The 22,078-nt window shown below is 40.3% G+C and overlaps 1 protein-coding gene across 3 annotated transcripts; it reads right to left on the reverse strand.

Moving 5' to 3' along the window:
* Positions 1-1,729: 1,729 nt before the first annotated feature.
* cc2d1b (coiled-coil and C2 domain containing 1B) lies at positions 1,730-21,960 on the reverse strand. Of its 3 annotated transcripts, none has more exons than XM_040015699.1 (26): positions 21,825-21,960; positions 21,412-21,538; positions 21,170-21,314; positions 18,704-18,804; positions 17,001-17,111; positions 16,347-16,490; positions 15,766-16,093; positions 15,109-15,227; positions 13,229-13,307; positions 11,906-11,983; positions 10,665-10,783; positions 9,919-9,991; positions 9,596-9,735; positions 9,389-9,518; positions 8,991-9,163; positions 6,913-7,038; positions 6,577-6,635; positions 6,340-6,456; positions 5,951-6,024; positions 5,634-5,692; positions 5,496-5,547; positions 5,082-5,181; positions 4,310-4,400; positions 4,058-4,180; positions 3,727-3,776; positions 1,730-3,176 (listed from the first exon to the last, which is right to left on the reverse strand). In XM_040015699.1, the coding sequence occupies exons 2-25, from the start codon at positions 21,472-21,474 to the stop codon at positions 3,765-3,767; spliced, it is 2,616 nt and encodes an 871-aa protein (XP_039871633.1). In that variant the 5' UTR covers positions 21,475-21,538; positions 21,825-21,960; the 3' UTR covers positions 1,730-3,176; positions 3,727-3,764. The 3 variants fall into 3 exon arrangements, with proteins under 3 accessions (XP_039871633.1, XP_039871626.1, XP_039871643.1); XM_040015692.1 differs by having other exon boundaries at positions 10,665-10,792; XM_040015709.1 differs by lacking the exons at positions 1,730-3,176; positions 3,727-3,776; positions 4,058-4,180 and having other exon boundaries at positions 5,040-5,181; positions 10,665-10,792.
* Positions 21,961-22,078: the final 118 nt, after the last annotated feature.

The raw sequence follows: 22,078 nt of genomic DNA on the forward strand, positions 1-22,078 counted from the left end.
ATGAACTTGTTCAGTTCTTTATTATTATTTTTTAATAAATCAGTTTGAAAAGCCAAAAAGCCTGTTCATCTTTCCCCCTCCTTTGTCAAAAAATACTGTAGTATATGTAAAATAAAAACTTATAGAAAATTGAGACGAGTATTTGTTATTTACTTTTTTATGTTTGATAAAACTTGACAGTACACATTTAAAACAGGATTTTTTTTTATTGGTTCGTTTTAGAGCAGGATCAGCAGATTCAGTCAAAAATCAAAGAACGGATTCTGTTTAATTATGAAGCATTTTAGAAACATGATCTGTGTGAACATCTATATGGTAAAAACTAAAACATTTTAATGGCTTCCACACAGGAAGCGATGACAGGCGACATAACGGTTGGTGAGGGCAAAGTGGGCGTATCCCGAGATGAGCTTTACTCAACTTCAATCAACTTCGGCCAATAAGAGCACAAGATACCGTTAATTGACATATCACAGTGCGGTAAATGCGTTAGAGGGTTACCTAGGCAACCGGGGTCTAGAAAGTCCACTAGCGACGAACCTTTTAGCTTCAAGGCTACGCGTGATGAGTGACATCGCTTCCTGCGTGGACCCAGCTTCAGTATTTTGATCAGTGTTTACTGTAAACTGAACTTTTTTCCTTTATACTAAAAATTAGGCGCAGATTTTAAAAAAAGAAAGTTAGAAGAAGCGGAAACTGAAATGTGTGACCATGGTAGTAGTAGTAGTAATAATAATAATAATAATAATAATAATAATGATGATGATGATACTGACGCAGACAGTCTGAGGTACACCTGCTTGAGGTGGGATTTACGTCGTTGGCTCAGTTAAACTTGTATGGCTTCTTCTGCGGTTCATTTTTTTTAAAGGGTTAGTTCACTCAGTAATATTGGAAGCATTCGTTTTCTTGCCTCACTTGAATCGACATTAACCTAATGAATTTAAGGCTGTCCATTTACCCACTTATATACTACATGCAGAGAGTTTGCTACAGCTCTTGGCACATTTCAGACACTACATGGATGTAACACAGCAACTGCACAGAAGTCTCTTTAGCTGCAAAATACTCCAAAACAGGGTTGCAAAGTAGAAACAAAGAGCTGGAAGACGCTGCAGAGTCATGTGAAACGACTCCGTTTCAGTCATTTGAGGCATTTTAAGGCAGCTGGGAAAGACTCCGCTTAGAGCTTTATCTTAACTCGAACTCGCCATGGCAATTCATTCAGTCAACTGTTTCTGAATGACGTGTGATAAAGTACTTGGCTTGACGTGGTTTGGTAATTTGAGTGAACTGACCCTTTATTAAAACACTGAGAGGTTTCACTCCCAATATTCAGTTTCACTGAGGTTTCATTCCCAATATTCAGTTTCCCTCACATGAGATGGTCCATAGATTTCAAAACTAGTGACAAACATTCCTGTTGAGACTGTATGACAGCACATGAGGGCCATTTTAAATAAACAATGGAGCCAAATTTCCGACTTATCCTTTGAAACATTGCTCGACTTTGCAAGGCTGGTTTAACCTCATCGCACTGTACATAAATATGTGATTCGATTGGTGTTTGTTGAATAACAATGATGTTACAGAAACTGACATAATCTTGAAAACTAAAGTGAAAAAAAATTCCACCCCTTAAAATTTCAAAATGTATTACATTTTTCCCTGTGAACTCAAAACTTTAAAGTGGAGCTAGTGTGTTTTATCTTTTATTTCCTGTTTTTTATATATATATATAAATATATGTATATATGTATATATGCATGCTAGCCAAACTTTCAAATAATCAGGGCAGTATACCTAAAACACAGAAACTTGAAGCTGGTGTATGCAAGGGGCAGCCAATCAGAAGGAAACCGACTTAATAAAGGGGGAGGAGCTAAAACAGCTTGTTTCAGACAGAATCAACTGGTGGGCGACACCTAAATAAATTATTCAGGAATTATTGTGAACTGTGGATTATGAAAAACCACCCAGAATGGCCCGCATATGCTGTCAAAAGAATAAAACCAGAAGACTAGAGCTGCTTTTGCTTCAGGTTAGGTTAGCTGAGCATAATGACTGAGACGGCCAGTGGTGAGTCTTTTTAAAGGTCCTAAACTCCTTCTACAAAATGAGTGGGTAGAAATAAATATAAAATGTGTTCATCTGTGACCTTCAAAAACTAGTAGTTGTATTTTTAAACAGGATTCAATTTGCAGCCCCCTTCCAGTTTTATGCAAAGCTAGGCTAAGCTTAGAGTTTCCTGACATTTAAATCTTTCTTTCTTTCTGTTCCTTTACACGATGCTTTTTAAAGATGATCCTGTGTACTCTCCTCCTCACACGTGACATTATTCGTCTCCAGTTTTTGTGCTATTCAGTGTAAACAAGTCAAATGCACCTAAAACGGCAGGCAGGTGAGTGTGCAGTTCAGTGACCACAATTAGAGGACTTGCAGCGCATGCGAAATGTGTGGTCTCTAAAATAACGATCGTACCTTGTGTAATCTGGTCATTTCTTGGCTTACTTTCCTGTTAAATAAACATGAGGTGGCTACTGCAATATCTGCCTGACGTTTTCACACCGAAGTCTGTAACAGACTGTAACTGAGCGGAAAATGTACTGAAAACTCCCAACAGCCCAGGCTGTGATTATATAATTTAAATGTATATATCGTAACAGATTTGGCAGCTAAAGGCGGCTTTCAAATACGCAGGATTTTACAGCAACTGTGATTACTTTGGTATTAGTGCATAGGTGCAGTTCTAGATACCACAAGGACTATTTACACATTCTTTGATATATTAACTAAAAGTTACATCAGGCAGCAGGATCAGCTTAACTCAACACCGGTCCCCTTTGTCACTCGCAAAGGACACCATGCCGGACCCACACATCAGGAAACAGTTTAGGCAGCTGTGATCTTTGCCTGAGTGTTTTTCAATCTCGAAGAGAGGCCCTCATCGCCTTCCGGTGGAGGCAGACACGAGGTTCACGTCTCCATAAGGCAGCTCCGTGTCTCCTGCTGAGTGAAGGGGAGCGTGTGTGTCGTGCAAATGTGCAAAAGATACTACAAGACCCGTGTAGGTCTGAGTCCAAACTGAACAACAGACCGTCTTCAGAACTTCCCAAACCACCTTCATCATCTCCTCCTCTTCTCCCTCTGAGTGTTTTTGATTGAGTTCCTTACATCTGCAGGGCAAAGACATCACCAGTATCAGTCAAGGAGGAATTAAACGTAGATGCACTGCAGACATGAACTTTTCTAGCCATAACCTAAAAATCTTGGATGAGTTTGAATCCTGGTGACCTTGAGCTCAAAGTCAAGATTGGAGGTCAAGTGTTCTGAAAATCTTGTAAACGCAATAATTCAATGTAATGTAGCATTCTGGGACTGATCCAGTGGCTGTGTCTACTTTGAGGCTGAGGGGTTGCCAATTTAGCTTTTTTTGTTTCCCCCCCCCCTATTAGTAGCATTGAGCAACAATATTATAGGATATATCATAATTTCAGCAGCAAAACTATACAACCTAATGTCTGAGAAACATTGGTACTCTGGATGTTGGATCTTTTTCCTTCTAATTCACTGGATCAAACCTGAAAAAGTGTGTTGCACATTTTAAGGCATCCATCTGGGACAGGTGACCAAAAGAAATCAAAGCATCTAAAAAGTCTCTTCACCTACATTGTGATGGCAGGCTCATCTTCTAGCTATGATTGTGAATGTAAACCGTATAATTACCTTCTTCTTGCACTTCATCTTCAGTCTTGCAGTAACATCTAAACAAGAACCTACCAAAAAAGAAAGGACAGGTAAAGCTCTGAGAACATTTTACAAAACCACACACACCTGGCCACCAACATAACCTTGTGTGTCCATAATTTTATAACATATGAAACAAAACAAAAAAAACCCTTAACAACAAATTAGTAAAATTAACTAAAAAAGCAGAAAAAAGGCAAATAAACTATAAAAGCAAGCAAATTAAAGAAAGCCATTCTAAGTAAAGCTGAAGTCATTGAGGGTTGATCATATTCTAATTACCGAGCTTTTTCATATCTTTATATGTTACCTGCGACTGGTCGATCACCAGCCAGCGCTCCGTGCTGGTCTGCATGTCCTGACCGCTAAGAGGCTCCCGCAGTCTGACCTTCACTTCAATGCGACCCCCTGTGGGTTTCCGTCCGTCCATCACCTGGCACACGAAACACCGTGATCACATCTTAACCCTCTCAGACAAACGGCCTCCTGATTTCTGTCTTAACGAATTAACTTAAACACCACAGATCAATCTCCTTATCCTTTCAAACTGAATGTCATTCACCTCGACAATCTCCCTGATTTCACTGTGTGACTCCAGCTTGTCCAGCTTCAGCAGGGCTGTTCCGATCGGCTTGTCGCTCCGTAAGAAACCGCTGTGAGACGACAGACACGGTTACACTGATGAGCCACAGCTAAGGACAGCGTGTGTGAAATAAGAAAAATCAAGGTTTAACCTCTAAACATCTACCAAGTCATTGGCAACCCATTCAACATCCACTGAAATAGAAAACCTCTCTATAGAAAAACTGTGATGCCAAAATAAACAAGACATCATTTAACATGTAGGATCATCTGGTTTCTGAACATCTGCTCATTCAGCATGTGTGTCATTTTTATTCTCTCTGTTAATCTGCACTTCTTCCTTCTAAAAGCTTTCTAAAAACTACCCTGATCTTAAGCCCACACAGCAAACACCAGCAGAGCCGGCTGACACATTTATATAATTACACTGTGATAAGAAACTAAACCTGAAGACTCCCATCAGAGATTCTGGTTATTATGCGTTCCCACTTTCAGATCTTCTTTTTTGCAGCATATTGAAACATCACCAGTAATCCCTCACAGTAAACACCCACTAGCACGACTGATTTGACTAATTTCTCACATTTATCTGAAATAAACAGGTACAATTACAGCCCTTCTTGTGTCAAAGTCCCATTGTTGTAACATGCTAATGACTAAATAGCCAGCAGCTGCTCGAAAAGTTCTCACAGCACATTTTAAATACTCACTACGTGTCGCATGCTGTCCGACCAGCAGCTCCTGGGACTCACCCTTTGTGCAGCAGCTCTAGCTTGAGGCCTTTAGCCGTCACCACCCTCCTGAAGCCGCGATGATTGCGGCTGATTTGAAGCTTGAAACTCTGGTTGTATTCTGACAAAAAGAGACAACAAAAAAGTCAACATCGCTCAGCTAAATGAAGCAGTTTAGAGGACAACAAATAAAGCCAACATGGAAATATTAGGGAATTCTACCCAACTCCTTAAGAGAGTTTTTAAAAAGTACCACAACTTTAAAACCAAAATGATCTCGCATGAAAATGAACCTAAAATAAGGCTCGGTTTGTTTTGAACAGCAAAAATGCTTGTGTCCTTAAAAAAAACAGAAAAAGAAACATTTATACACCCTGGAACTAGAAAAGAAAATCCCACAACTAAAGCACACCTGAAGCAAGAGTCATGTCTCACCTGGGGAGTTAGTGTTCTTGATGACAGCTGTTTTGAGTTTCTGTGGCTGCTCCTGGTGGCAGCAAAACAGCAGATGAAACTTAAGCAAAAACACTCACTGGTGTTAATTTTTAAAAAGACGGATTTTGAGGCTCTTACCGTGCTTGGATAGGGGAACTCAAACTTGACGTAAGCATCCAGATCGTTTGCTTGGATTCCTGCAGGAGGAAGAAAAGCAAAAAGCATGAAACTTTTCTTTTACCCACTTTGAGGTGTGACCTTCGACTCGATTTATGGAAAATCAGTCTGAGTAACTGATTCAAGATCACTGGTTTGTTCTATGAGTTGAATTCCCCGTTTATCCCTGTTCATCCTCCTGTTTTATTGCTGATATGAATATTTTTAAATTCTGAATAAACACGTCCTTGGGGGGGAAAAACAAAAAACAGGAAAAACTGATAAATGCAGATTTTTACCGCTAGGAGCAGGAAGATTCATCCCTTTTACGATAATAACAACCATGTCAGTGCTGCTCAGCTCTGGAAATATCCTGAAAACAACAACAGGAAAAAAAGCAGGGAGAAAGTTGAGTGATTTATTGTATCTGCTTCAAGTGTAAACACTAAGAAAACTGCACCAGTCACTCAGTGAAATTATGTTGTATACACTTTTAGAAACATATAGAAAACTGCTTTTCTCTAAAATTTGTTTAGTGCAAGCAAAAGATGAAGGCATGTATGAAATTATTTACTACCCCTTTAATATATGAACCGTCTATTAAAATAAATGGAAGCAGATTATTTGCTAACTTTATAACTAATGAATAACTCAGCAGGAGTAAAGAATTGATGGCAAATGTTCCCACTTGGCTATGCGAAATGACTTCTCCTCAAAATGATGTTTAGGAGGAGGCAGACCCCTCGACTGAGCCAACTTCAAGACTTCCATACTCTTCTTACAGCTTTCAGCCATTTTCTCAAACCTAAAAAAAAAAAAAACATGAAAAAAAGGAATAAAACCTTTTCATGTTTCATGTCATCAACCATTCAACAATTAATTTAGAGTTTAAATGTAAATCTCTGTAGGTGACGAGGAAGCTTACTTTGTTGTTTCAGTGACGTTTCCCAGGTGTTTGAACTGCTCGGAGTAAGTTAAACATTTCTAAATAAAGGAAGAAAGCCAGGAGAAAGGGTCACAGAGGGTCACAGTTTGGAGAAATCAGAGGCAGAAAATCTGTTTCTGGCAGCAGAAATTATTCATAAACAAACATATCAGAGAGCTGAAAAGTTTCTTCTGAGGGGAAATCTTGTTAATAGTTTAAAAGGCATAAACACATTTATTTAAAATCACAAATAATCTGTAGAATTTGGCCGAAGAAAAATTTAATTCCGTTAAATTTCAAAAAGAACTTTTTATAAAGACTCTGCTGCGGTTTTACCTCGTGCTGCTCTTTCAGGATCTTGGCCAGCTGCGTGTAAACTTCCTCGGCTTTCTCTGAGATCTGCACGTCGCTGTGGTGAACCAGGATGAAGTCTTCGTCTTCGTCACCAGGAGGCGACGGCACCTGCAGGCAGAGAGAGAGAGAGAGCATTTTTAGCCTGTGTTTGTGGCTCCGAATGCAGACACTCAACACAACACATCAGTGTGGGTGAGCTTTCTCTATAGTCTCATCTCAGCAGCTTAATTTCAACCATACACTGTTCATAACACTTTACACCACATGTGTGCAGAGACACATTAATGTCACCTGACATTTCCTTTCTTTGTTTTTTTGTTTTTTTTGCCACATTTTATTTAGTAGGCCATCTTTTAAATAAAATTAATTATTTATTCTCTCTATATTTTACCAAGATATTTTTTTAAACAGCATGTTTAGCATCACTTGATAGCCTTGTTTTTTTATTTGGTTTATATATTTGTTTATTGACCTACTTTATTTTTGTTTATTTGAGCTCTTGAGCTATTTTTTTTCTGTTTTACTTTATTATTATTGCTTTAGTTTGTTATTAGTTGTGTTTATAATTGCTGTAACACCAAATTTTCCAAAGGAACTTGGAAAGAAAAGCATCTTGACTTCTTTAAGTTTCCTTGAAGACGTTTCACCTCTCATCCGAGAAGCTTCTTCAGTTGTAAGAGTAACTGGTGGAGAGTCCGAGATTTTAAGCCCTATGGGAATGTCCCCCAAGAGGGTCATGGATCCCCTATTGATCGTCTACCTAATCACACGAGCCAAGCTTAAAATCTCGGACTCTCCACCAGTTGCTCTTAGAACTGAAGAAGCTTCTCGGATGAGAGGTGAAACGTCTTCAAGGAAACTTAAAGAAGTCAAGACGCTTTTCTTTCCAAGCTCCTTAGTCTACAATGAACTGGATGACTGAGAACCTTCACAGACAAATTTTCCAAACTTTAGTGATAAATAACATTTCTTATTTTATCTTAAATCGGATCATTTAAACAAACTGCTGATAACCCTCTTCTCTCCTGTGCGTGCGTATAATTTAACTGTACTGGCCAAAAACTTGTTTTGGGAGTCAGATTTAAATATCTAAAGCCTTCTAAAGCCTGTCATATAACATGCAAGTTTTTAGAAAAAAATTGTTATCTTGTGTTTTGCAGCTTCAACCTAATTCTTACATAAAACACAATGAAATTTCAACAACAAACATCAACGTAACTCCATCAAGGCACATTCAGAACTAACTTTCTCACTTAGTCATTTTATCTAACTTTAAATTGTGTTTCTCAAAAAATAATCTGAATCAGGCTGATCTTACTGAGCACCTAAGGACCATTTTCATCACAGCTGCCGTTTTTAGATCTTTTCCTGGAAGTCAGGTTTTTTAATAGCAAAGGCAGCACTGAAGATGAAGAGCAAGACAGGAAACATGCTCTTCATTTCTTTCTCCAACTTATCAACATTGATCAGGTTTTGCACTGAGGAATGGTGCCCCAGTGTGAGACTGTCCACACAAGCAACATCCTGCGGTGTCTAAGGGAGGGTATTAGGCAGAAACATCTGGACTGTGGCTTTCACCACAGTCCAGATGTTTCATCACCAGATGCCAACGCAGTATTTCCTGACCACCTGCCCTTTTTATCAAATTTGCCTCCCTGCAACATCTTCTACGGCTCCAAAATGAAAACACAGTTGAACGATTCCAGCCCACATTTCAGTTTTTAATAAACAGAAAAACTGAGTGGACTTTCTGTGACTAGCTTCTAAAGAGCAGTAATTAACTCTGTGGTGGTTCAGAGAACCAAACTGAATGATCTTGGTTTTGGCACGCTGGAGCAGGTGCAGCGCTTATCACAGAAGGACAGACAACAGGACTTCTGCTGACAGATTTAAAACCAGCAAACATTAAAGATGTTCTAGAGGTGCACGTGAAAAAAACTTTTGGTTTTTCTGAACCTGTTCTCAGACCTTGTAATCTACAACCTGAATGAAGCCTATTTTTAACTGTAAGCAGGTTTTGGTTAATCCAGATATGAAGCGTAGATCCACTGTCTGCTCACCGTGCTGATGTCCACAGTTTTGCCGCTGCGTGCCGCCTCGATCATGGGCTCGAAGCTCTTGGCGGTGCGGAGAAAAATCTTTGCCTGCTCCATATCATTTTTCTGCTTCGCCTGCAGCGCAGCCTTCATGTATTGCTTCTTTCGACCCTCCAAGAACTCCAGCTGCTGAACAGCTGGAAAATGAAGACAGAACAGACACAAAGCGAAATAGTTTATAGATCTGTAATGAGCCCCTAGGTTCTTCAGTCAGTCAGTACTTCTCTCCATCTACCTCGTCTAAAACTTTTTCAGTACGAGTTGAGAGGATGTTCTGTTAAAGAGTTTCTCAGGAGCCAAAGGAGTCTCTGGGTTTTCAGAGGATGTCTTATATCCTTCAGACTTAAACTCTTGTGTCTTACCTGTTTGTGAGAGTCCTTCTCCGATGGTTGTCCTGTCAGGTGAAGCTGACGGAGTCCTCTTCTGTTCGTGACCTGCTGTGGGAATGTCTAAAGTGGGCTTCTTTGGCTCTTCAGGAGCAGCAGGCTTTGCCTACACAGACAAAACACTACAGTCAATTTTTCCACAGGAACCAAATATTTAATTACCTTGTAATTCTGTGATCCTACCAATTCTTCCTTTGCCTCATCCTCTTCCTCATCTGCAACTTCAGCAGCATCACTAGAGGCAAGCTTATTAGCTGCCTCCAGAGCAGCAACAATCCCCTGCTCAGCTCCCACTGCCTTCTGGCCAGGGATCGGAGGAAAGCCTGTAAGAAAAGGTGTTCACTGACCTTTTCAGCTTAGCAGAAAAAAGAAATGTCCATGTATTTGTGCTGCAGCAATAATAAAAGTATACAAAGTAATCCTGCACTACAGAACTGAGCACATAAATATAATTGGGCTTTATAGAGTTAAATTTCACTTGGAAAAATAAAAAACATGTATCTCACCAGGGGGAACCGGCAGCTCGTCAAAGTTGACTGCTTTTCCTGCTTTGTGAGCTCGGATGGCGCTCTGGTATTGCTGCAGGAGGCGGGAGTTTAAAAATAAGTTAGCAGCAGAGCCAATCCTCTCATCGGGGGGTAAACGTAGAAGTTTGCCGATGCTAAGTGCTGGGAGTCTATGCCTTTATTATTATGTCTGTCACTTTAATTTACTGCCTCGTTTAATTTACTCATACCCACATAATTATTCGAGATTTTAAAGTCTTAGACACAAACAAATCCAAGCTTCAACAAAAAAGGGAAAGAGGATGGTCTGTCTCACATTTTGGAGCAGGCCCGTTTTCACTCATCCAGTACAATCCTGAACATTTCCAGAACTTTTTACCCGACAGAGGAGCACGTAAGAACACAAATGTCCTTCGCAGCTGGATCACATATAAATCTCTTTGTAATTAGCTTAATTAGCTTAGTATGTTGCCTCCAGCGCTTTCTTTTCAGGCATTCGCCTCATCTACAAACAAACAATACTTCAAGTAATCCAAGTCTTGCTCTGTGCTCGATGTGAAGAAGAATAATTGTGGAACAAATCCCGTTCTGATTCTGTTCAAAGTGTGCAGTTCATGTGTGGAAACGACCCAAGACTGCATGAAAAATAAAACGCTGTGTCTATGTCAGAGAGGACGAATGTGACAAAGCTTTAGTAACAGAGCACTTTGACTGTAAGGACAGACTTCAGAAGTTTCTCCTGTTACCTTGGCAATACGGTCGTGCATTCGGGCCTTGCGGTCGTCTCCGCTGGCCTTGGCCTGTGCAGACGCCTCCGTGTACTTGGCTCGTCTCTGCTCGAGAGCCTCCAGCACATCTTTAGGAGCTGAAGGGGCTGAAAGAAAGAAAAAAAAAAAAATCAACCAGAATCTAGCGACCAGAAACTGTAGCGACCCCGTGAACGAGGCAGTAGCTTTATCTGATTGAGTACAGAGACAATATGGACGTGTCAAAGATGCAAATGTCTCTCGGTTGGTGCAGGAAAAATGATCAGATATAAAATAGAGTTATTATTTTGATTCGTAGCAATGATGAAAATAATAATAATAATAATAATAATAATCTGGAAGAAAAAATTACTTTTCCACACTCCTTTTTGCTACAAAGCTCTTGTTTTACAAGTTAGGCACACCTGTTTCCTTTATAGTGGTGCATCTGCATCCTCCTAAAAACTCATGACAGTTCAGTTCAGCTTGAGCCAAGATGGAGAGAGAGAGAGAGAGAGAGCCTTTGGTCGACAGATCAAAGGACCATTACAAAACCTGCTGCAGCTCCTTTTGTCTCCATATCTCTGAGGGACCTGGTGTCATTCGTTTATCAGCTGCAGCTCTCTGCTGCGCTCCTGGCTACCATGTAGGTTCAAAAGGCCCAAGTAAACTGTCACCCCAACCTGTTGCTGCCCCCATTTTCACCCTCACAGCGGCTAATTGCCCTTATGAGATGCCTTTCCACTCAAAAATATCTAGCAATATGAGCTTTACTCCTTACCAGACAACCCAGTGTCCCCCACCACCTCCAAATCATATATTTGTGGTTTTTCCATCTTTTGAATTACTATATTTAAAAGTACAAGGAAGTGCCTGTTAAAAGCACAATTCACGTATAATGTTTGTTCAGTTAATTAATAACTCATACATACATATACTATACATTTTTTCACAACACAGGCTCATTGATTTCACTATGAATGAACCATGGGTGCTTATAAGGACTGTAAATCTCATCTCATCAGCCATGTGACATTTTGTGAATGTTTACTTTTTAATGCAAACAGCTGAATGTTTATCAGAGCTGTCATGTTTGGGATCACTTCCTGCTACTCATCTTTATGTAAATTAATACAACGCTGTCACCAAACAAACAGCATGTTTTCTTCTGATATAATTTGCTGTATTTTAAGAGAAATAAGCTGAAAGCAGAACTACGTGACTGTTAAAATGATTCCTACCTGGAGCTGCTGCAGCCGGCGGGGTCGGCTGTGTGCTTTGACCAGCGGGAGCTGCAGCCACCAGAGCGGAGCTTCCTCCTGGACATTCAACACAAAAACACAAAGTCAACTGAAACAAACAGAAAACAAGTTGTGGAAGATCTGTGTGATCTCTATTGAGTTTCTAGAATAAAGTCCTTTTTTAAAAAACGACTTTTGTTATTAGTAGTTTACTGCATTTTAGATGCATAATTAATGTGACTACATACATACCCCCGTTTAGTGTGTTATAGCTTAAAGTTGAACTATGGTGCTGGTGTACATAGAGGTGTACACCCCTTAGAATTCATGGTAATGTGTTATTACCCATTTGTGTAGGTATTTAGCTACACAAAGTAAAGGATGCAGTTTTTGTCTGGAGTCATCCCTTTGCGGGAAAAGGAGTGACAGGAGAGTTAACCAGGAGGGGGAGACGTGAAAGAAAACAATCAGTGTTCAAAAAAGTGACATGCCAAGCACAGGTGACGGCCATGGCAGACGGTTTTCATTGTTTTGAAAAGCACATTTTAACTTTGGTTCTCCCCCTTTGGCTGGTTGAAGGACCAGAAACGGCACATGCATGAGTACTCCACAGACCGGTTGTTCCACATATTTTTGACATTGCCCCCTGGTGATGGTAAACATGTAGATGATGGCCTATGAAGCAGTACACCGAAGAACTGACTGAAACTGAATGTCAGGTCTGAGCTTTTGTCTCAGGTTGATTATTTGTGCATACTCTGACCTCATTATTTACATTTTCTGTCATGTTTAATGTCCACATTAAACATGACAACCCCTGCAACAGCACACACACACAGAATATCAGATGAAAAAGATACTTTTTCAATCATTTGTAATGCTGACACAAAACACTTAAGGTAAGTACTAAACAGAAAAGTTTATTACTGCCTGTGCCAAACAAATATTCACCATACTGACGTGGAAAATAAAGCTTGGAGGGAGATGCAGTTTAGCCTTGGATGTTACATTTTTGAATAATCTCACCAAAACATCCCAGCTGAACAAGCCCCGCCCATCTGCTGTTCAGGCCTTCTGTTTGCAACAGGCAGCCAATGAGAAGAAAGTTGGCTTAAAAGGAGAGGAGTTATAACTGAGGTTCTGCTCTAAGGCCCAGTATAAGATGAACAATGGCCTATAATAACCCTAACGTAACAGGATAGCAGATTTCTAACCAATTAAGACAACACAGACTGATTGCTTTTACTGTACTTGAACCACTGGTGCCAGTTCCTTGGTGTGTTCATCATAACAAAACTGAAATTTGACGCTAGTGTTTCTCACCCTGTCCTGGAGGTGAAGGAAGGCCACTCAGATCCACTGACTGTCCTTTTTCCAACGCCTCGATCGCTGCATCGAAACTCTGGATCAAATTTAAAAGAAAAAAAAGGTCAAACATAATGATGGTCTTTGTGAGGATCCACATTTTTGGCATGTTTCACATTCTTCAGAGAGAAACCCTGCCAACAGACTGTGCAGCAACACAGTGTGGGGATAACAACGTGCAGTACTATGCTACTATTTTAACTCTAGATTCAAATAAATGTTTTCTAAATCTTACAGCACTGGAAATCAAATCAGACACGAGCGATGAATGTACAGAGGATAACAGAATGCTTTTTCTTTTTTTACCGTGTTTGTTAACTCTACAAGATTTGATGCATGCTCAATAATTCTGGTGAGGCAATCCCAGAAAGTTTGTATGGATGCAGTGTTTTCGGGAGAAGAAACATTTCATCAGTCATCACAGTAATCAAAGAAATTAAATGTTTCTTCCCCTGAAAACGCTGCGTACAGATAAACAGAATGAACTTTCTGAGATACTCCAGGGGTGTATCAGGAAGGAAATAAAGCTAATGTTCAGAAAAATATAATTACTGTATAATAAAATGACCAAGCATTAGTGGACATCAGTTTGTTTAAGGCTGAAAACTTTAGATGACTCAAATTTCCCACTAAAAAGAAGAACAGTTGTTGGTGGTAAACCACAACGTTTTTGTTCTGAATTCTTAGCTGTGGATGTTACTTTTCGTTCTATTTTGGTTTGTAGCATTTAAAGTAAATCAACATATTCTTGAAAATGGTGCCACCCTGCTGTAGTACAATCTTTAGGTGGCACCTGGAAGTAAAAGTTAGAGAACAGCTGTCCTGAAACACCCACCTCACCAGAAGCCATAATCACGCCCTCTAATCACCTTAATCATGGCAGCATACACGACCAAACAGTGATTATACTTCATTGGCTGTTATTTCTCAAAGGTCTATTTAAACACATCAACTGACTTTCAAAAGATTTTCAGTAAACCTGACCTCTGAGCTTTCCCTTGTCACCAAATGTACAAGGCCACCAGCATGTACATCTATGATATCTATCGATTTGAAAATCCCACATTGCCACATTTCAAGTTATGTTCACTCGAAATCATTTAATCTGATCATGCCTGATAACAAAGAAAACAGCTGGTGATACAAGTTTAAAGAGCAAAACAAAGAGAACAAGAGCAGTGTGAGGATACGCGCCTCATGAAGGCTCTGATTTCAAAAAGATATCTGGATTAATTAATCAAATTCTTCATGTTTTTTGAGGAAAAAAAACCATTTATTTGAGAAGAATTTAATTCCAGTTTTGCTCCCCCATCTCAAAATGTTCCCAGATCCAAATAGACACCAAAAAGTTAATAACAGAAAAAAAATAAAAAGGAACCAATTCCTGTTTGGTAAAGGTAAGTATTAGATTTTTCTTAAAAATAATCCTGTGAGACATCATGTTGAAAACAGACACACGGTATCTATTATCAAAAATGCAGCTTTTACAACATTCCTACAGAAGAAACTTCCTCTGCTCAGAAACATTGCTGCACTTCTCATCGGAAAAAGGCTTCATTCTGTGTATACACACAGACACAAACACGCTAAACAGGAAACAGAAACACCGTTTTGAATTACACTGTTGAAGGCCAGAAAATACACAATTTCTTACAAAGACGTGACAAATGGCTACATGTTTCTGTCTGAAATCCTTTTATCTGATTTAATATAAAAACATCACATTGAAAATGTTTTTAAACCATCTACAACAGACCTGTCAGACCACAATTCAGTCTGCTGGTTATCTGTCACTTCATTTTGAACACATCACTCATAGCTGCCGGTCTCTGACTCACCTTGCTGGTCTTGAAGTAAAGCTTAGCTTGCTCCACGTCTCCTTGCTTCTTGGCTCTCAGCGCTGCCATCTTGTACTCTTGCTGTCTCTCCAAAAGCATCTTCTTGGTGGCCTTGTTGGCTGAGGGTTCACCGGACAAATCAGATGTCAATTCCCACAGTGAAAGGCCTCATTCATCGCAATAATGAGGAGGGAGAAGACGACAGATTCGCCTCAGCTATATCAGTCATCAGCTTCCCTCCGATCCAAACTCAAATGTGTGCAAACCATTACTACACATGATCAAATGCATCATAGCGTGCTAAAATACAGATAAAAATAAAATCTAAACCTAAAATGTGTTGGTGGTCACTTTATATAGCCTGTTTAATAGTTGAGAGGTCTTTACATAATACATAAATAATAAAAATATAATAAAAAATTTTGATGAAGACGGGGTTTTTTTCATCGATTGGAAGATTAAAAACATCTACTTGTCACTGTTCTCTGGTCAGTTTAATCTGACTCGTTTTGATAATCGGCGTCAAGCGTAACAGATATTCTAACACAGACAGATTGCTTTTACTGTGCAGCTCAATTATGCCTATAGCTGTAGTCTCCATGCCAATTCTGAGCAAAGAAAAAAAACGGTCTAATGTGCAACTCAAGAGAAACTGACCATCTGATTGTGAAACGTCAGCAGCTTCCTCATCGGTTTGCTCCTGAGGAGATGGGAGGCTGCTCAGAGTGGATAGAGCAGCAGAAGACGATTGCTCCTCCTCGCTGCTGGGTGTGATGACATCGGGCGCGGCAGGTGACTGTGGTGATGTGGCCTCCGACTCCCGTGACTGAGAGGGCTGAGGTGGCGATGGTACAGGGGGGGCAGGCCTCGCAGGCACAGCTGGTCGCGGGGCAGCGCTGGGGGCTCCGGTGGCAACAGGCGGCGGGATCTCTGCCTCATTTACAGGCCTTCCTTTTTTCACAGCACCCAACATTGACTCCAACGTCTGTGTGAGAAACCATAAATTCATAAAGTCAACAAAGACGCCATCATGTGTAATAAAAAGCGTTCATCGCAGAAATCTAATCACTTAAGACTCACAAGTGTAAACAATGACCAAGAGGTTTTATGGGCAGGAGTAAGAAAGAGATGAAAATCTTTTACATAAGGTGTTTTAAGAAATGCGAACCAAAATTGCATCTTCTGACTGTGACATAACGAACAGCTTGGTGTAAATTCATGCCGTCTGCATGTCGTACCTTCAGACCACGATCATATCTCCTGGCTTTTGAGGACTCCCCTGCTGTCTTGGCGTTCTGCAGGGCTGTCTTGTACATTGCCAACCTCTCCTCCAGGGTGTGTTGGAGGCTGCCGGGGGCTGCCGCAGAGACTTTTACTTCCTCCTACGAGTGTGAGACCAAAACAACCTAAGAAGCAGCTGGAAACATCTGGTTAAAGGAAGAAATGACTCACTGTGCAAAACATGTTGACATAAACAACATATTTTTCAGTTTCTGTCCATCTACATCTTAACCTTAATCATATACTTAAAATTCGAGGCACTTTAAGCATCCAAAGTTTTTAAAAGACACTAAAATGCAGATGTGAGGAAAAACATCACCAGGAATGAAGTCAGACTTACTAGAAGGAATGAAAATAATTTACCTCAACTGCATCTAGTCAACAGAAGCTGATCACGTGCCAGTTGAACAACTGTTGTTTGTGTAAAAGTTTAAAAGATCTTTGATTTCATATTAAAAAAAAATAGGCGGCAAGTTTTATAAAACCTCAACAGGTAGGATGTTTCCTTTCCCTTTCTTTTCAGTTACTGGCAACAGGCAAAAAAATCTCCCATTTGACAAACATGTTGATGGTGTCAGTTTCAAGTTTGGCAGAAGCAGCGTGTATTGTACCTGTGCCGCTGGGGACTCTGGTGTTTCACCCTTAGAAGATTCAGCAGGGGCAGAGGATGTGGAGGAAACATCCTCAGCTTCCTCCTCACCCACCACTTCCTGTAGCTCTGCCTGATAGAGGGGGGAGAGAAAAAATGCAACCGATCAACAGTAAGCTTTCTCTGTGCACACACAGAGCTGGATTTCAGAAGCAGCGAGTGGGAGTCACGCTTTCCATCTGTTGTTTGATAAATGGAAATACTGCGAAGCAGAAAGTGCAGAACATAAAAAAAAAAACAAACCAACTGTAATTTACAGCTTAATAACACCATGATTACTGTGTGAGCTATAAAACTGACGGGCACAGAGAGGCCAGAGTGAATTTATTTATTTGTTTTTATTGGTTTTAGTTCATGGAGTCAGTTGATAGTGACTGTGAGTTAATATGAGTAAAATGCTGTTCTGTTCCAGTTTTTCAGGGTTAACAAGATGAGCAGTGACTTAGAAAAAGCACACATTTGCCAAAGGAACGTCATCTTTTTTGGCTACAGATCACTTTCTGACTACTATACACTCAACGGACATTTCATTAAGTACACCTAGTTCCAGGTTGACCCTCTTTTGTCTGAAGAAATGCTTTAATTCTTAGTTACTTAGATTCAACAAAGTGCTGGAAACATTCCTCGGAAATTCTCAGCCCATACTGAGATGACAGCATGGAACAGTTACTGTAGATATGCAGGATGCACATCCATATGAATCTCCCTTTCCGCCACAACCCAAAGGCGGTCTATTGGATTGGGATCCGCTGACTGTGGAGGCAATTTGAGAACAGTGAACTTGCTGTCATACTCAGGAAACCAGTTTGAGCTCATTTGAGTTTTTGTGATAGGGGATAATATCCTGCTGGAAGCAGCCATCAGAAGCTACACTGTGGTCATAAAGATGGTCAGAAATTACCAGCAACAACATTTAGGTAGGCTGTGGCATTCAAGCAGTGCACCATGGACACTAAGGACCCCAAAGTGAACTGCCACTCGCTGGAGAGTTTCTCTTTTTCAAACCATTCTCTGTAAAGCCCAGAGATGGTTGCATGAGGAAAATCCCAATGGAGCAGTTTCTAAAGTCACTTAAATCACCTTTCTTCTTCATTCTGACGCTCATGCTTGAACTTCAGCAAATTTTGCTGACCATGTCAACATGCCTAAATGCACTGAGTTGAGGCATGTGATTGGCTGATTAAATATTTGTATTAAAGAGCGGTGGAACAGGTTTAGCCGCGAAAGTGGCCAGTTGGTGTAATTGTGCATTTGTTAAAACACCGCTACAAGGAACTGGAAACCATGACTCCTAAGGAATCTAACACGAAGCACGATTATTGGGTTAGTGAGCCACATCATTCTGAAAGGATGGAATAAAGTGACCTAAAACTTAAACCAGACTGGTCAATGTATTTGTAGACTTTTGATCACCAACAATATCCAAGCTCGCTTTGATTAGGCTGGAAAGTCATTTCCACGTCTCTGCCATGCATGGGACTTTATCACTGCACTCAGTAGCCTTTCATCTTTAAATCTATGCAGTTTACAGTTTTAAAGCTCTGGTGTGCACTGAAAACATACCAAGTTATAAAATAAACACATCAGCCTAGATTTCTGATTGCTTGCTGGCCTTGCCTAAAGTTTAGGAATGGATCAAACAGAGCAGGTTATTTAAACACTAACCAACAGGTCTTCATCGTCTTCGACATTGTCGTCATCATCATCATCCAGGTCCTTCATACACTCGTCTGCCATTCTTGCGATATCTTCCATGGGTAGGGGACCTACAACACAATCAAGGTGTCATGAATTCACATTATAAGCAGAACAAATGAAGCAATGCAGTGTGGATGAAATCTTCTAAAACAAAGAATTCACAAAGAGTGATTGTCCGGGGAATAATTATCACACATTCACTAGACTCAGCCAACAGTCAAAGTCTCCAAATGAAAGAGAGCATTCTCACAAAAAAGTTTTATAAACCTAAAACTTGAAGATCATCTTTTCTCTGTCAGTGCGCCCCAGGGCGGCTGTGGCTACAATGTAGCTTGCCATCACCAGTGTGTGAATGTGTGTGTGAATGGGTGGATGACAGGTTGTGTAAAGCGCTTTGGGGTCCTTAGGGACTAGAAAAGTGCTGTAGAAATACAGGCCATTTACCATTTACGAGGTACTATTCAGCTGTTAAAGTTAAATCGAGTTCACACTCTTGACTTAAACCTCTAAAATACACTTAGAAGTGAAAGACTCGGTCGTGTTTGGGGAGAGCACAGCAAAGATTGTTGAAACTGTTTCAGTGGTTTCGCTGATATTTTTACATTTAGCTGTGATAGGCTAAATGATTCACTGTTGTACATAAACAATCCTCTCCCACTGGTATAGTCTGTTTCTTTCTACCACTATCTTCAAGTGGGAATACCCTCTCTGGTGTGTTGTTGTTTTTTTGCACTTTATGGACTGTGAAGTACAGCTGCTTAATTCCGGTATAATCCTAATTATTTAATAAAATCAGGAGTGACACAATTACTCACAGACTTTGAGAAAAAAACTGGTTGATTCATTAAACTTTAGAAAAAAACATATTTCATTTTATTTCTTTTACCATTAATTATATTTAGATGAACTAAACCTGCTGCAGTCTGTTAAGGAGGTGAAGTTAGACACTTATGGAGGAAAGGGATGTACTAATTGTTGGAAATAAAAATGTGGCACAATAATTGTTATATCTCAAGTATCTGGTTTTAATAATTGTCGGAAGTCAAAACTAAAACTTAAATTTAAATTCTACTTCTAGCACATCCCAACTATGGACCGTACTTGTGTTGTCTTAACGAGGTCTAAGTCAAATTATTTATATACACATTTGTGGTGGCTAAGGTGGCAACCTCCAGAACTAAAAAATGATGCTGAAGTGCTACAAACTGCAGTTTCTGGAGGCATGTAAATCCCCAGATTTCTACTTAAAATGTTCACATTTACTGCATTAAAAGGTTTGCTTATAGCCTGGTACAAAAAAACAGTCTTGGCTTCTATGAATAGTTACTACTGAGTAGCTTTTTTTTTGGCCTACATTCATCTTTACACTATCTATGGTGTTGACCATATTCAGGACAACTCGGGACATCAACTCAGGAGATCTAAACCCCGACTTTAGAAGCTTTGAGTTTTTGCTGCAAAAAGAGAGCTAACTTACACGCTGAGTGAGCTTCCAGACTAACAAAGTCTGTGCACCTAACATGCTCACTGACAGTTTTTCTTCAACAAACTCTGATTTTATCTCTGAGTACTGCGTTCCTGCTATACCTTTATTCTTTATTCATTCATTAAGAGTCCCGTCAGGTGACAGTGTGTGTGACAGTGGGCAAGAGAGGGAACTTTTACTATATCTTTCTTCCCTGATTCTGTCTAACAAGCCACAAAAATGAATTTACTTTGCAATGCCTCCATATGACAACACACTGCTAGTCCAAGCAAAGAAATCTCTGACCATACTTTTGGTACCTAATGGTCTTCCTGCATAGCAAATCTGCACAAATAATCAAATTATATTAGCAATAACAATGTCCGCTTCCGCTCAAAACCCACTTCCTGCTGGGCTGCAGCATGCTTTCAGGTAATTTATTTTTAATATTTGGGATGGCTGTGGCACTGGAGTTAGATTTAACTAATTGGTAGATTGGTGGCTATCCTTTGGAAAGACACTGAACATCCATCAGAGTGTGACTGGATGAATGAGGGTTGTAGTAAGAAAACATTACAGAGTACAAAGGAATCCACTGTTAAAATCAGTTCACTAAATATACAAAATTACAAAGGCTGTGAGTGATCTCAATACTGACCACAATAACAGCTATAATTAAGCAGCTCTACCAACCAACAAACCCTCTGCTTCCTGTTTACACTGACACATAAAGTGTAGTTGCATGATCTTGTGAATCATGTCTAAAGGCAAATTAGTAAATTCGGAGGTTATGTTCGAAACTGCTAAAACACACACCTGGATGGTGACTGCATTTGTGTGGATGTAGCCTGAGACTGTGAGTGCAGCGCTTAAATGACAGCAAATGTTAGCTGTACCTACCACATGTGTAGAAGGGTGCGTGTGGAGGTGGGGTTTTCAGAACTTTAAGTTATAACTACTGCACTCACTTTTCCCCTTCTGCCTGGCTTTTCCTCCTGCAGCAGCCTTTTTTCCAGTAATAGCAGCAAGTTCCGCCTCCAAATCCGGGTCGTCCAGGTTTCCGTCCATGCCCATCATCATCTCCTCGGGGTTCAGGTCTACAAACAGACCCATCTAAAAGCAGGAAGTAAGGGAATAAACGTCTCCACGCTGACATATTTCTGAAGAGAAAGCCTCCTGTTTGCAACCTTATGTTTACTGGAGTTGTTACCTGCTTGGCAGCAGCGGCGCCCTGGCCTTTGGGCTGCGGTGCTCTCTTCTTCTTACCAAACATGTTTGTTTTGGTTTCTTGTTGTAGAAATATCCCCTCGGAGACACCCCGGTGGTCCAAACCTCACCTACACGAACACACGTACACTTTAAGAAAATATGTCGGTGTTGTAATCAATGTCGGTTGCAGTAGTTGTTGAAATCATGTGAGCGGTTGTCAGGTGGCTCCCGAACAGGCTGCGAAAACGAGCTGCCAAACAACGGTGACGTTAGCCCAGCTAGCTGCTAGCCAACCATGTCTGTCGGCTCTTAAGTCTAAAAGTTAATTTATAAACAAGATGGAAACTACTTCTGTATCTGCCCGCGAGGGCTTCAGAGAGATTATCATACCGCGAAAAGACCGTTTACATTTACCTGTTCGTTCACAACTTCATCAGGTAGTTTTCAGAGGAACAGTTTCATTTCTATGCTTTGACATGATAATGGATTTCTTTGAACGCGCATGCGCTAAGCCTGGGAGCACCCTAGCGCTGCTTGAAAGTTGAATCCCTGAGTCATGTCTGCCAGGCAACGAGGGTGTCCCCACTGACTAAAGAAGCAAAAATACAAGCCACGTTTATTGAGTAAGTCAGGTTTTCCTGCGTGTAAAACATTTGGTAACGAGGTTT

Source organism: Simochromis diagramma, unplaced genomic scaffold (assembly GCF_900408965.1).
Source record: "Simochromis diagramma unplaced genomic scaffold, fSimDia1.1 OVJJ01000205.1, whole genome shotgun sequence".
Taxonomy (NCBI): Eukaryota; Metazoa; Chordata; class Actinopteri; order Cichliformes; family Cichlidae; genus Simochromis; species Simochromis diagramma.